We start from the raw sequence: 16,080 nt of genomic DNA, 5'->3' as shown, positions 1-16,080 counted from the left end.
CGAAGCCCAAGGACCCCCGTATAATAAATGGCATCTGGTACAGATTTTGCATTCAGATGCTGCACTTTAGATGTTCGCCGAGATGCAAAACTCAGTGAAAATGGCGCATAAGCCAAAAATCTAGAAGATGACCAAAAGCGACCACATGTCACTGAACTTCAGAGCACAGTAATCAGCGGGCACAGGGGCTCCGTCTATGGGCTTATTCACACAACTGTGATTTCACCATGTTTCACGGCCACGTGACACGCGGTGAATAGAGTCAATGAAAGTAAATGGACTTTCATTGATCAATTTACATTAGCGTCTAAAAATTGCGCGTGAATACGCACAAGAAACAGAACGCAGTGTGCTCCGTTTCTTGGCGTACCACACAGCGTGAGCCTTACACATTTGTATCAGCAGCATATGCAACGCTGTCCATACGCAATACATTGTGTACGGGCGGCATTTCATACGCAACCCCAGTATGAAACAGAGCGGCGAATTTAAAAAAAAAGGTCACACCGCGCATGACCACATGCGCGAGATACGTGTTAATGCGCAGTACGCCTGCTGCCATATGCAGTCTCTGCTGGCATCACACAGACTGGTAGAATAGGGTCCGTTTACACCATGATGTCAGACTTCGCTCATACAGCCTATTTATACAGGCAAATTCATCGTCAAACAAGAAATCGTTCACATTCGCTGTACAAGCGAACGACTGAACGAGCGCTATTTAAACGAACAATTAGTGAACAAGCCAGGGAGGATTATTATGTCTGTGTAAGATGAACGAAGAGCAAACCATTTATCATTTGCCGGTTGATCATTGGCTGCAATTACAATGAACAATTACTGTTCACTTTCGCTCGTTCAATTGCTAAAGGGCCTTTAGACCAGCAGTGCAGGGGTTAAGCACGGATTTCCCACCGTTGAGTGAAAGGAGGAAGCCGACAGATTTCCTGATCCCTGAGTCAACATTGAGATCTCCAGCAAACAGTACATGGAGACTGCACCAGCCTCATACCTCACTGCGTGCCAGGAGCGGAGGAATTCCTGCACCGCATTACAGCCAAGTCCTATCCCTCCATCACTGCTGTGTCAGTCCTCACTGGAGTGCTGGCATTCCGCTCATGAATCAGGGGGCTCTGGAGGGCATATCCTGCCTCTCAGGGATGTTTTATACATGGGTGGCAGGTGCTTGTGACAACCCCTGATGGCCGCTATTCTAGAAGCTGTCACGGTTGTCAGACACAGCTTTCTGCACACCCTGAATGGTACATAAGTTATATTAGAGGGGAGATTAGAAGCAGCCACACAATGAGACGATGCGGCGTGGTTATATTTATACTGATTACAGGGTCTGGGCGCATGGACACGCTGGCAGAGCCGTGAATGAGAGGGCAGTATACGGGATGGTGGTGTATATAATTACTGGTAGAAAGCCCGGCCCAGGACGGCAACGGGAGTCTTTCCTGGAACCTCAGCAGAGGACAGATTGAAGTGGACATTTTATGATGTAGGCTCGTGCGTTTGGCTGAGCGAGGAAGTTTCACGCCGCTGGTGTGGATGTAGAGGATGTGAGGCATGAAGTTTGCTGTACAGGGTTGGCCACGGAATATATTAGCCCGGCACCACACTATTATGAAAGTGGTCTGAAAGAGAATCTTTGTTGCGCATAGCAACCAATCACAGCGCAGCTTTCATTTCACCTCAGCAGCATAAGAAATAGCAACCAATCACAGTGCAGCTTTCATTTTACCTCAGCAGCATAAAAAATGAAAGCTGCGCTGTGATTCTCCGTCTGTTGCCCATGGTAACCGATGTGTATGAGTACGGCCTCTCTCACACGGGCCTTTTGTTTTTTCTTTTTTAACAGCATCTAGTGGGCGTTTTTAACGCCCGCTTAAAACGCTGCACTAAGCCTCCATTTATTTCAATGAGGCTTCTCAGATGTTTTTCTATTTTTGGGCATTTAGCGCGTTTTTGGTGCCCTGCATTGCTTATTGAAACGAATGGAGTGCATTAAAAATGCTTATTATGCCACTGAGGGGGGAAATGGGGAGGGAAGGATGGTGACTGCGTTGTGTTACTATACAATATATGCACTAAATATGCAGGCAAACGCTGACAAGCACTGTAGAAGGCTGCAGTGAAGAACGCAGCATTTTTACAAATACTTGTATGAGAGTGGCCTAAACCGGAAGGGGTAAATCCACGGCCACCGATGAGCGCCGCGGCCTCCATTACCACAACAACTGTGTCAGAGAGAACCCAGCGTTTCATCCTGCAGCTCCACTCAACCACTACCCCCATACCCAGCTGCCAAATACTACACACCCACCGTAACCCACATTGAACAGACAAAAATACTTACCACCCCCTCCAAATTCGTCACCAACACTAGAGGACCTTCGCCACCAAAGCTACATCCCCCTGTACCTATCCCTACCACCGGAAATCCTCCACAATCAATTACATATCACTGCTCTATAGCCCAGCGATGACATGCTTTACACCATGTCAGCTGATGCTTGGCATTGTGCACAGCTCCTCCAGATCCTGGTGATCACATGCTTTACAAAACTATGGCTAACGCTTGGCATTGTGCATGCAAATTTCAGTACTCTGCACAGCTTCTCCACCATGGACAGTTCTTGTGCCGATATCACTTCCAGCTGCAGTTTGGATCTCTGCAATGAGTGATGCAATAGTAGACAGGTAATTTTTTTTTACAAGCCATGCTCTTCAGCCTCCACAAGTAGGGTGGTCTACCGCTTAATGGCTGAGCTGTTATTCCTGGATGCTTCCACCTCACAGTGATAGACACGGGTGATCAGGAATTTCATGGACTGACTTGTGGCATCCTATGATGGTGCCACACTGCAGTCACTGAGCTCTTCGTTACGACCCACAGGACTACCGTCGTCTACAGGAATTACGTCGCTGTGTGCTGCATTTTAGGCACCCTTCTGCAATATGAGGTGGCTGAAGCAGCTAAACTTACCTTTGTGTATAAAAGGTGCTGTGATAAAGTTATCAGGTATTATTACCCATTAATTACACCTGACCTTTATACAGCAAGTGATATCAGAGGGAACTCAAGGACTTCTCATGGGAACAAAGTTCTTCAACCATCCACCAGTCACTTCCTATAACATGATCGCCACCTCTTCCCCGTTGAGGTCCTCTCTACTGACAGCTTATTTCAGGTCCTGTCATCTATTCTAGATCAGTGATCTTCCGGTTCAATGCAGAAATCATGGCTCCCTCAGTGAGTTGCACATATTCGAGTCCTCAGGCAGCAGAGCCCCCTCCATATGTGACCATTATATGAAGGCCTTACTAGATCTATGGCAGATATACTGAGACCTGCATTGTCCATAGAGCTGCACTTCTGACCCCAACATCCATAAATTAGAGGTCATTACGGGTGTGAGCCCAGCAGTGATGCTCCTCTTGGTATTAGAGCTTCCCTCTCACCACTTCCATCATTGTCCTGTCCTGAGCACGGACCTCAGCCGCGCTGAAGAGACTGCCTGGGGGGAGGCTCCACCGCCAGGGGAACCCTCTGGGAGAGGCTCCACCGCCAGGGGAACCCTCTGGGAGAGGCTCCACCGCCAGGGGAACCCTCTGGGAGAGGCTCCACCGCCAGGGGAACCCTCTGGGAGAGGCTCCACCGCCAGGGGAACCCTCTGGGAGAGGCTCCACCGCCAGGGGAACCCTCTGGGAGAGGCTCCACCGCCAGGGGAACCCTCTGGGAGAGGCTCCACCGCCAGGGGAACCCTCTGGGAGAGGCTCCACCGCCAGGGGAACCCTCTGGGAGAGGCTCCACCGCCAGGGGAACCCTCTGGGAGAGGCTCCACCGCCAGGGGAACCCTCTGGGAGAGGCTCCACCGCCAGGGGAACCCTCTGGGAGAGGCTCCACCGCCAGGGGAACCCTCTGGGAGAGGCTCCACCGCCAGGGGAACCCTCTGGGAGAGGCTCCACCGCCAGGGGAACCCTCTGGGAGAGGCTCCACCGCCAGGGGAACCCTCTGGGAGAGGCTCCACCGCCAGGGGAACCCTCTGGGAGAGGCTCCACCGCCAGGGGAACCCTCTGGGAGAGGCTCCACCGCCAGGGGAACCCTCTGGGAGAGGCTCCACCGCCAGGGGAACCCTCTGGGAGAGGCTCCACCGCCAGGGGAACCCTCTGGGAGAGGCTCCACCGCCAGGGGAACCCTCTGGGAGAGGCTCCACCGCCAGGGGAACCCTCTGGGAGAGGCTCCACCGCCAGGGGAACCCTCTGGGAGAGGCTCCACCGCCAGGGGAACATTCTGGGAGAGGCTCCACCGCCAGGGGAACCCTCTGGGAGAGGCTCCACCGCCAGGGGAACCCTCTGGGAGAGGCTCCACCGCCAGGGGAACCCTCTGGGAGAGGCTCCACCGCCAGGGGAACCCTCTGGGAGAGGCTCCACCGCCAGGGGAACCCTCTGGGAGAGGCTCCACCGCCAGGGGAACCCTCTGGGAGAGGCTCCACCGCCAGGGGAACCCTCTGGGAGAGGCTCCACCGCCAGGGGAACCCTCTGGGAGAGGCTCCACCGCCAGGGGAACCCTCTGGGAGAGGCTCCACCGCCAGGGGAACCCTCTGGGAGAGGCTCCACCGCCAGGGGAACCCTCTGGGAGAGGCTCCACCGCCAGGGGAACCCTCTGGGAGAGGCTCCACCGCCAGGGGAACCCTCTGGGAGAGGCTCCACCGCCAGGGGAACCCTCTGGGAGAGGCTCCACCGCCAGGGGAAGATCTGGGAGAGGCTCCACCGCCAGGGGAAGATCTGGGAGAGGCTCCACCGCCAGGGGAACCCTCTGGGAGAGGCTCTGTCTCTTGCTCTTCATACTTATTTTGGCTCCTGAGAAGCTTCATCACTGCTATAAGTCTTCTCCATGAAGAAATAGTGGACGTAACTGAGGTTCCTGCAGGCCAGAGCTTAAAGGGCTTTTTACAAGTACTGATAATCAGCTGCAGGAATTTTGGTAAGAGCATTCATAACCAGCGATTAGCGCGTTTGTCGGTTCATCACATCTTTTATGCAGGTTGATAAGTGATCACATGTTGGCAGCGCATCTTCTCGTATTAGCAGGTGTCCTACTCCTGACAACATGCAAACTGTATTAACCATTGTTCATCTCCATACAGTTTGTATTGGAGATGTAAAAGGCCCATTAAACCAGCACCAATTGGCTCGTTATATCATGTATCAATACTTATTCAGGCAGGACATCAACCAGTGAAGTAGGGCCTTTAAGGTCCTTTTATATGGGCTGATAAATCGCTGAGTGTAAATGCATGCTCTGACTGAATGCCAGTAGAGCAAAATGTGATTGTTCCCAGAAAGAGAAACCAAGTAATCTTGTAGATATGATACCTTTTAATGGCTAACAAAAATACATGATGTTATAGCGAGCTTTCCAACCCCTCGGGTTTATGCCCAAGGAAGAACCCAGAGTAGGTTCAAAAGCTTTCTATAACATCATGTATTTTCGTTAGGCATTATAAGGTATCATATCTACAAGATTACTTGGTTTTTATTGCTGGGAACATTTTGTTCAGTTTCTGCATGCAGAAAATTGAATGATATATGGGTCTGAGTAAACAGGCAGTCGTTCATCTATGAACAACTGCCTCTTTACTGTGAATTGAGGCGAGCAGGCCGTAACGATTCCTTGCTCGCTGCACCTCCATTCACTGAGCGATGTTCGTTCTTGTGTAAAAGCATAGGAATAATTAGCACTGAGACGACCTACCAGGCATCTGTGCCCAAAAGGTCGTTCCGCGTGAAAGGGCCATTAGACACGGCTGTGAAACCTCCAGAGATTTCTACTTCATGATCTTCCAAGAATGTGGTGGTGGGGTATCTTCACTGCTTAAAGGGGCTGCATCCAGTTCTGAAGTGGATGGGGGCACTTACTTTTGCACAATGGTGATAAATTGCCTGATGGACTTTGCTACATTTTGGGTTTTCTCAAGAGATGATCAGCTGGATGAACAGGACCCGCACAAGGAGTGAGAACTTTTTCATAGTACTCTAGAAACTTCTCAACACACGAGGTGGAGGGGAGGGGGGGGGGGTGTCTTGAGGACTATAAGTTAGAGTCTCAATGGCATATCATGGCTGTTGGGGGGCTGCCATATTATCTCTGAGATTACTGTATACACCGTGGCGCCACGAACTGTTGCGGGGTGATAGCATTTACTTGAACCCTGAGCTGTGCGGACAAATTCCATAAGAAGCGTATGTACAATATGTAGGAGGACGACAAGACCGGGGTCAGAGGCAGCGAGGCATCGCTCTGGCCAGTTACTGCAGCCTCAGGCACCTCACAGTAATCCCATTAATCCTGGAAGGCGGCGCCTGACGTCACAGTTCCCAGACTATAACAAGATTATCATTTAACACCAGCCTGTCTGGAGAGGAGAGTCCAATAGACAGATACCCCCCTAGGGTGCAGGAAGTGTGAGAAAGAGAGACAATCATCAGATACCCCCAAGGGTCAGAAGAGAAGAGGCTGGTCATGAGATACCACCCACCCCCCAGGGTCCGGAGAGGAGAGGCAGCTGTCAGATATCTCCCAAGGGTCAGGAGAGGCTGGTCATCAGTTATCCTCTGAGGCTCAAGTGGTATAAGGAAGAGAGAGGTCAGCATTAGATTATTACAACCCTCCCTTCCTTTCCGAGGGTCAGGAGGCATGAGGGAAGAGGCTGGCCTTTGGAAACCCCCAAAGGTCAGGAGGTGTGAGAATGCGAAAGGCAGCCATCAGATACCACCCAGGAGTCAGGAGGTGGAGAGGCCCGCCATCAGATACCAACCCCCCTAAGGGTCAAGAGGTCTAAGAAGGGAAGAGGCCAGTCATTGGATAACCACTGGAGATTAGGGGTTACAAGGAGGGGAGAGGCCAGCTACAGCCCAACCCCCAAGAGACATTTGTGAGGGTGGAAGAGGCCAGCCATCAGATACCACCCAAGAGTCAGAAGGTGGAGAGGCCCGCCATCAGATACCAACCCGCCTAAGGGTCAAGAGGTCTAAGAAGGGAAGAGGCCAGCCATTGGATAACCACTGTGGATCAGGAGGTGCAAGGCGGGGAGAGGCCAGCCACAGGCTACAACCCACCTCCCAAGGGACAGGTGTGAGGATGGAAGAGGCCAGCCATCAGATAGATAAACCCCCCCCCCCCCCCCCCCCCGTGACTTAGGAGCTGTAAATGGAGGGAGGCAGGCCATCAGATACAACCTCCCACCCCAAGGCTCAGGAAGTGTAAGGAGAGAAGAGGCCAGCCATCAGATCGCCCCTGTGGTTCAGGAGGTGTGAAGAAAGAGGGAAGAGACAGGCCACCAGATACCTCCACCCCAAAGTGAGACGTTATAACTGAACCACCACCACCTCTATTTTACAACTCCCAGCTCTACCCCCCCCCCCCCCCCCCAGATGTGGCATATTACACAGTTAATACTTGCAGCCATTGCTGTTATTCCTTTGACCACAATGGATCCACTGAGGCACGAGGTTCCTCAGACCTCAGTAATATCATTAAGCTGCTACTAATCAACCACATAAAGCGGATCTGTGCTTAGTCCATTATGGTAATTCTATTATATAGATTGTGAAGCGCGTTGGGTGTCAGCCAGGTCTGACCTGCAGGGGCCAAAACGTAGTCTGGAGCCTCCAGGAAAAACAGGAAACTTATGTCACACGTGGAGCTTCCTTAAAGGGCCCAGCACCCAGCAGGGACGGGATCAGCCAGCCATTATAACAATAAGAGGGAACTCAGAGACGTCCATTACAGGAAACGAGGAGTCCAACTGCAGGTGTGGAACACTGCTGCCATGGGGAGCATACTACCATGAGGGCACACAGCTGTAATGAAGAGGGCACACAGCTGCCATAAAGAGGGTAGATGTTAGTACAGAGGTAGGTGGTATGTGTCACATCCATATGATGCCAGGACCCAAGTACCCAGCAGCACATCGCTCATCATACTGCCCCAGCCAACTTGTCTTCCTCCCATCCTGGTGCCACCTCTTTCACAGGTAAGTGACGCACCCGGCTGTCCACATGATGTAAAACATGATCCATCAGACCAGGATGTCTTCTTCCATTGCTCAATCGTGCAGTTTTGATGATTATGTGCCCATTGTAGGTGCTTTTGGCAGAGGACACGACTCACGTGGGCATTGACCGTTCTAAAGCTCTGCCACCCAATCTACAGCGAGCTGCGCTGCCCTGTGTGATCTGACACCTTTCTATCATCGCCAGTAATTTGTCCAACAGTCGCTCTTCTGTGGGATCGGACCATATGGGCAGCCTTCACCTCCCCCCCCCCACATATGAATGAGCCTTGGATGCCCAAGACCCGGTCACCAGTTGTCCTTCCTTGGTGCTTACCACTACACACCGGGAACACCTCTCAAGACCGGCCGTTCTGGAGATGCTCTGACCAGTCGTCTACACATCACAAAAGGATAGCACCATCGTCACCAGATAATCAGTGTTATTCACCGCCGTCACCTCATACCCCTTATATATCACTTGACCCCTCCCCCCATCATCTCGCCTTTTCTCGTATGTTCAACCAGAGTCGCTCATTTTCCTGGTTACCGCTGTGTAGGCTCATATATCGGGGTCATATGTCAGGGGTCGGAGTATACTGCGGCAGTCATATCAGGTTCGAATATTGGGACAGTCGTATACAGGGAGCTGTCATATATCGGGGTCATACTTCAGCGAGGAAGGTCGTATATTCAGATTATATATCAGGGGTTGTACTATATCGTGGAGGAGAAATTATATATATCTACACCCCTGATATACAACCTTTCTCTCTATAGGCAGTTATACCTTAGGAACATATGTCAGTGGATGTCAAATCAAGGGCGAGCGTATACATCGGGGTTAAACATTAAGGGCAGTCGTCTGTTGGGGTACATTATATATTGGGGTCATACATCAGGAAGGCATGTTCCTATATTAAAGTTATATATTAGAGGACATCGTATATCAGGAGTGGCCATATCTTTGGGTAGTATATTTGGTGCAGTAGTATATCATGGATATCGTGTTTCGGGGTCATATCAGGGGCAGTCATATAATGGAGTTTTATAGTGAGATTATACATCAGGGTCATATATTGGGGAATGTAGTATATTGGGTCATGTATGGGGGGGATGGTCGCATATTCTAGTTGTATATTGGGGATCAGGGGCAGTTGTATATTGAGGATGTGCATAACAGGGGAGATGGATGTATATTGTGGTCGTATAACGGGCAGTTATAGGTCAGTGGATACATATTGGAGTTTTATGTTGGGGACGATCATATGTTGGGCTAGTACATCGGAGATGTTCGTATGTTCAAGTTATACATTGAAGGACAGCAGGTTGTATATTGGGGTCGTATATCTGGGCACTCGTATGAGGATTGTATATCATTGGTATATATCACGGCTGGTCATATACTGGGGATGTTGTATATCAAGGCAGTAGTATATTGGGGTCGTATATCGTTGGCATATCAGGTGGCGTCATATATTGGGGTCTTCTATCAGGGACAGTCATATACTCAGCTGATATATCAGGGGGTGTCATATATTGCGGTTGTATATTAGGATAGTATATTGCGGTATGTTGTATATCAGAGTTATATATATGGCGCGGACTCTCACCTTCCTCCACGTCGTTGCGAGCGGCAGCCTCCAGCAGGGTGACATTTTCGGGGAATAATACCCTGCGCTCAACCTTGCTCCCCGTCTTCTTGGGACGACTCTTCCTCCCCAGCACCTCTTTCTCAGCCGTCGCCCACTTCTTCAGCTGTTGCGCCCGTCTCTTCTGTGCATGTTTCAGCCGCTCCTGTGTGGTCATACGGCTTACCACCGCCATCTCGGACAGCAGTTCTAGGTGGTCCGCCATGATGAGCGGGGGGGGGGGGGGTGACTGGACACTGGGGGCCCCACTACCTGCACCAGCCTCTCATGTCCTCTGCATCCAGGGGCCCCTGAGCCACAGAGCTAGCACTCCATCTGTCCATTTACCAGCTGGGACCCGGAGGAGGAGCAGTATATGGGGAGGACCAGAAGACTGGTCCGGTATACGGGGGGAAGGCGGTATCCTATATGTGAGCAGGATGGGGTCCGGTATGTAAAGTCCTGCTCCAGTATATGCGGATGGTGCCGTTATGTCAGCACTTGTTCCGTGTATCGGGAGGACGGTGCCGGTAGGTAATGACTCTCGGTGCGGCCCCCCTAGCTCCGGATGACACCGGGAATGTGAGCCGCTTCCTGGAGCCGTCAAGAGGGGGGAGGGGCGGGGTCAAGGGGGAGGAGAACCGAGGAGGTGTGCCGAAGGGGAGGAAAACAAGAGAGGCGGGGTCAGTGCAGAGGGAATGCGAGGGGAGTGGGTGTGGCTAGAGCGGAGTGGGTGTGGTTAGTTAGAAGAAGGGAAACGCGAATTGAACTACGCGGGCGGAGCAAGGAGCAACCTACATGTGGAGGGCGGGGTTAAAGGATAAGGCGGATCTCAAAAGAGGCGCGGCTGAGGCAGGGGGCGGGGCATACAACGGTGCCATATAACGGGGCTGAAAAGATGCGAAAGAGAGACGATACAGAACACTGAGGAGCACACAGACAGACACGGTGGAAAACTATAATAGCAGATAACGATGATACGTGATACATGTCTGTAGGTGACATTATCTCCAGCATCACTGCGAGCTGTAAAATACCATAATTACTGTCATAGTAATCAGATCAGTTATCACCGCCTCAAAAAAGTTCACGGAGGCTAAATAAAAGTGCCCTATTTTTAAGGACTTTCCAGAAATCAACCACACTGCTTCTCAGCCTACACCTCGCTGCACCCAGTGCCTCAGCCTGTACCCCACTGCACCTGACACCTCAGCCTCTAACTTACTACACCTAAAAACCACAGCCTATACCTCACTACATCTATACCCCACTACACCTGATGCCTCAGCCTGCACCTCACTACCCCGACACCTCAGCCTATACCTCACTACATCCGACACCTCAGCCTATACCTCACTACACCCAATGCCTCAGCCTGTACTTCACTACATCTGACAACTCAGCCTATACCTCACTACACCTGACGCCTCAACCTGTACCTCAATACACCTCAGCCTGTACCTCTCCACACCTGGCGCCTCAGCCTGTACCTCTCCACACCTGGCGCCTCAGCCTGTACCTCTCCACACCTGGCGCCTCAGCCTGTACCTCATTACACCTGGAACCTTAGCCTCTGACTCACTACAGCCAGCACCTCAGCTTATACCTCTCTACACCCAGCGCCTCAGCCTGTACCTCTCTACACCCGAGACCTCAGCCTGTACCTCTCTACATCCCTCGCTTCAGCCTGTACCTTACTACACCCGACACCTCAGCCTCTGACTCAATACACCCAGTACCTCAGCCTATACCTCTCTACACCCGAGACCTCAGCCTGTACCTCTCTACATCCCTCGCTTCAGCCTGTATTTCACTACACCCGGCACCTCAGCCTGTACCTCACTACACGCGACGCCTCAGCCTGTATATCCCTACACTTCTAATCTTAGCCTGTACCTCACTGCACCCAGCGCCTCAGCCTGTACCTCACTGCACCTGGCGCCTCAGCCTGTACCTCACTGCACCTGGCGCCTCAGCCTGTACCTCACTACACCTGGTGCCTCGGCCTGTATCTCACTACACCTGGCACCTCAGCCTGTACGTTACTACACCCGTCACCTCAGCCTGTACCTTAGTACACCTGGCACCTCAGCCTGTACGTTACTACACCCGTCACCTCAGCCTGTACCTTAGTACACCTGGCACCTCAGCCTGTACGTTACTACACCCGTCACCTCAGCCTGTACCTCACTACACCCAATACATTAGCCTGTACCTCACTATACCCGTCTGCTAAGCCTGCAACTCAATACACCCGATACTTCAGCCTGTACCTAACTACACCCAGCGGGGGGGGGGAGGTGTCTCTCTCTCATCCCCCCCTGCTCACTCCCGCAACTTACAGCTCACCCCTGCCGGCCCCCGAATCTTTTCGGACGAGCAGGCATGTACTCGAAAATGGTGATACTCGCTCAAGTAATATGCCTTAACGAGTACCCTCGCTCATCTCTAATCGCTCATACACTACACTGCACTAGTTATGTAGTGCAGTATAGTGTACTTTTTAGCAATCGGACCCTACTGGAGGCAGATCTAGAGGCCTTAATGAGGACCTCCACAACAGTCCAGCAACAATATGCCTTACACCATGTCAGCTGGAACTTGGCAGTTGTGCACAGCACTTCCAGAGCCTGGTGATCACATGCTTTATAAAACAATGGCTGGTGCTTGGCATTATGCACAGCTCCTCCAGAGTCTAGTGATCAAATGCTTTACGAAACTATGCTGACGCGTGGCATTGTGCACAGCTCCTCCAGAGCCTCAGCCTGTACATCACTACACATGATGCCTCAGCCTGCACCTTACTACACCCAATGCCTTACCCTTTACCTCACTACACCTGATGCCCAAGCCTGTAATTCACTACATCTGGCACCTCAGCCTGTACCTCAGTACACCCGGCACTCCAGCCTGGACCTCCCTACGCCTGTCGCCTCAGCCTGTACCTCACTACACCCATCACCTCAGCCTGTTCCTCACTACTCCAGGTGCTTCATGGAAAACACCTTACATCCCGACACCTCAGCCTGTACCTCGCTACACCCGATGCCTCAGCCTGTACCTCACTACATCTGGCAACTCAGCCTATATCTCACTACCCCCGGCACCTCAGCCTGTACCTTAATACACCTGGCAGCTCAGACTGTACCTCACTACACGCATCACCTCAGCCTGTACCTCACTACACCGTTACACCTGAGCCTGTTCCTCACTACACCTGGCGCTTCATGGAAAACGCCTCACATCCCGACACCTCAGCCAGTACCTCACTACACTCAATGCCACAGCCTGTACCTCACTACACCTGGTGCCACAGCCTGTACTTTACTAGACCCAGCACTTCAGCCTGTACCTCACTATACCCGTCACTTCAGCCTGTACCCCACTACACCCGGCGCCTCAGCCTGTATCTCACTACATCCGGCACCTCAACCTGTACCTCACTACACTTGGCGCCTCAGTTTGTACCTTACTACACCTGACGCCTCAGCCTGTGCCTCATTGCACCTAACACCTCAGCCTGTACTTCACTACACCTGCCACCTCAGCCTGTACCTCACTATACTACCGGTAAATGCCACAGCCAGTACCTCACTACACGCAGCGCCACAGCCTGTACTGTACTAGACCCAACGCCTCAGCCTGTACTTCACCACACCCAATACTTCAGCCTGTACCTCACTACACCCGGTGCCGCAGCCTGTTCCTCACTACACCCAGCGCTTCATGGAAAACGCATCACATCCCAACAACTCAGCCTGTACCTCACTACACCTGATACATCAGCCTGTACCTCACTATACCCGTCACCTCAGCCTGTAGCTCACTACAGCCAACTCTTCGGCCTGTATTTCACGACACCCGATGCCTCAGCCTGTACCTCACTACACTCGAAACCTCAGCCTTTACCTCAACACATCTGTACCTCACTACACTTGGTGCCTCATCTTGTACCTTACAACTCCTGATGCCTCAGCCTGTGCCTCATTACAACTTATGCCTTAGCCTGTACCTAACTACACCTGATGCCCCTGCCTGTACCTCACTACACTCGGCGCCTCAGCCTGTACCTCACTACACTCGACACCTCAGCTTGTACATCACTACACCGAACACCTCATCCTGTACCTCACTACACCCGGCACCTCAGCCTGTTTCTCACTTCACCCGGCGCTTCATGCAAAACGCCTCACATTCTGACACCTCAGCCTGTACCTCACTACACTCAATGCCACAGCCTGTACCTCACTACACCTGGTGCCACAGCCTGTACTTTACTCGACCTGACACCTCAGCCTGTACCTCACTATACCTGTCACTTCAGCCTGTACCTCACTACACCCGGTGCCTCAGCCTGCTTTTTACTACATTTGACACCTCAGCCTGTACCTCACTACGCTCGGCGCCTCAGCCTGTACCTTACTACACCTGACGCCTCAGCCTGTGCCTCACTATACTACTGGTAAATGCCACAGCCAGTACCTCACTACACGCAGCGCCACAGCCTGTACTGTACTAGACCCAACGCCTCAGCCTGTACTTCACCACACCCATTACTTCAGCCTGTACCTCACTACACCCGGTGCCGCAGCCTGTTCCTCACTACACCCAGCGCTTCATGGAAAACGCATCACATCCCAACAACTCAGCCTGTACCTCACTACACCTGATACATCAGCCTGTACCTCACTATACCCGTCGCCTCAGCCTGTAGCTCACTACAGCCAACTCTTCGGCCTGTATTTCACGACACCTGATGCCTCAGCCTGTACCTCACTACACTCGAAACCTCAGCCTTTACCTCAACACATCCGGAACCTCAGCCTGTACCTCACTACACTTGGTGCCTCATCTTGTACCTTACTACTCCTGATGCCTCAGCCTGTGCCTCATTACAACTTATGCCTCAGCCTGTACCTAACTACACCTGATGCCCCTGCCTGTACCTCGCTACACTCGGCGCCTCAGCCTGTACCTCACTACACTCGACACCTCAGCTTGTACATCACTACACCGAACACCTCATCCTGTACCTCACTACACCCGGCACCTCAGCCTGTTTCTCACTTCTCCCGGCGCTTCATGCAAAACGCCTCACATTCTGACACCTCAGCCTGTACCTCACTACACTCAATGCCACAGCCTGTACCTCACTACACCTGGTGCCACAGCCTGTACTTTACTAGACCCGACACCTCAGCCTGTACCTCACTATACTTGTCACTTCAGCCTGTACCTCACTACACCCGGTGCCTCAGCCTGTTTCTTACTACATTTGACACCTCAGCCTGTACCTCACTACGCTCGGCGCCTCAGCTTGTACCTTACTACACCTGACGCCTCAGCCTGTGCCTCATTACACCCGACACCCAGCGCTACAGCCTGTACCTTACTAGACCCAGTGCCTCAGCCTGTACCTCACGACACCCGTTATCTCAGCCTGTACCTCACCACACCCGGCGCTGCAGCCTGTTCCTCCCTACACCCACTGCTTTATGGAAAACGTCTCACATCCCGACAACTCAGCCTGTACCTCACTACACCCGGAACATCAGCCTGTACCTCACTATACCCGTCACCTCAGCCTGTACCTCACTACACCAGTCAGCTCAGCCTATATCCTCACTACACCTGGCGCCTCAGCCTGTTCCTCACTACACTCGATACATCAGCCTGTACCTCACTATACCCATTACCTGAGCCTCTCCCTCACTACACCCAGCGCTACAGCCTGTACCTTACTAGACCCAGCGCCTCAGCCTGTACCTCACGACACCCGTTATCTCAGCCTGTACCTCACCACACCCGGCGCTGCAGCCTGTTCCTCACTACACCCACCGCTTTATGGAAAACGTCTCACATCCCGACAACTCAGCCTGTACCTCACTACACCCGGCATATCAGCCTGTACCTCACTATACCCGTCACCTCAGCCTGTACCTCACTACACCAGTCAGCTCAGCCTATATCCTCACTACACCTGGCGCCTCAGCCTGTTCCTCACTACACCCGATACATAAGCCTGTACCTCACTATACCCATTACCTCAGCCTCTCCCTCACTACATCCGTTACCTTAGCCTGAACTTCACTACACTCGGCACCTCAGTCTGTACCTCACTACACTCAGCGCCTCAGCTTGTACCACACTACACCCAATACATCAGCCTGTGCCTCACTACATCCTGGGCATCAGCCTGTTTCTCACTACACCCGGCGATTCATGGAAAATGCCTCACATCCACAAGTAAAACGCAAGTTGACAAGCGTGATTTCTGGCTGGGTATCTCAGCCTATCGTGTTTCCTCGAGTGAATGTAGCTTAATGTGTGTTTGTATAGAAATATTCTCTTTTTTTTAAATCTTTTTATAAAATTTCATTTACCTT

The 16,080-nt window shown here is 52.1% G+C and overlaps 1 protein-coding gene across 1 annotated transcript in view; it reads right to left on the bottom strand.

Moving 5' to 3' along the window:
- Positions 1 to 10,301, bottom strand: part of PPP1R16A (protein phosphatase 1 regulatory subunit 16A) — a 29,857-nt gene extending 19,556 nt beyond the window's left edge. Inside the window, exon 1 of the mRNA XM_066578187.1 lies at positions 9,677 to 10,301. Coding sequence (XP_066434284.1) covers positions 9,677 to 9,920 — 244 coding nt within the window. The 5' untranslated portion in view covers positions 9,921 to 10,301. The remainder of the gene's footprint in view (positions 1 to 9,676) is intronic.
- Between the last annotated feature and the right edge of the window lie 5,779 nt (positions 10,302 to 16,080).

This window comes from Eleutherodactylus coqui, chromosome 9 (genome assembly GCF_035609145.1).
Source record: "Eleutherodactylus coqui strain aEleCoq1 chromosome 9, aEleCoq1.hap1, whole genome shotgun sequence".
Classification (NCBI taxonomy): domain Eukaryota; kingdom Metazoa; phylum Chordata; class Amphibia; order Anura; family Eleutherodactylidae; genus Eleutherodactylus; species Eleutherodactylus coqui.
Note: the sequence above shows the minus strand (reverse complement) of the source record. Positions and strands in the feature narration are given on the sequence as shown.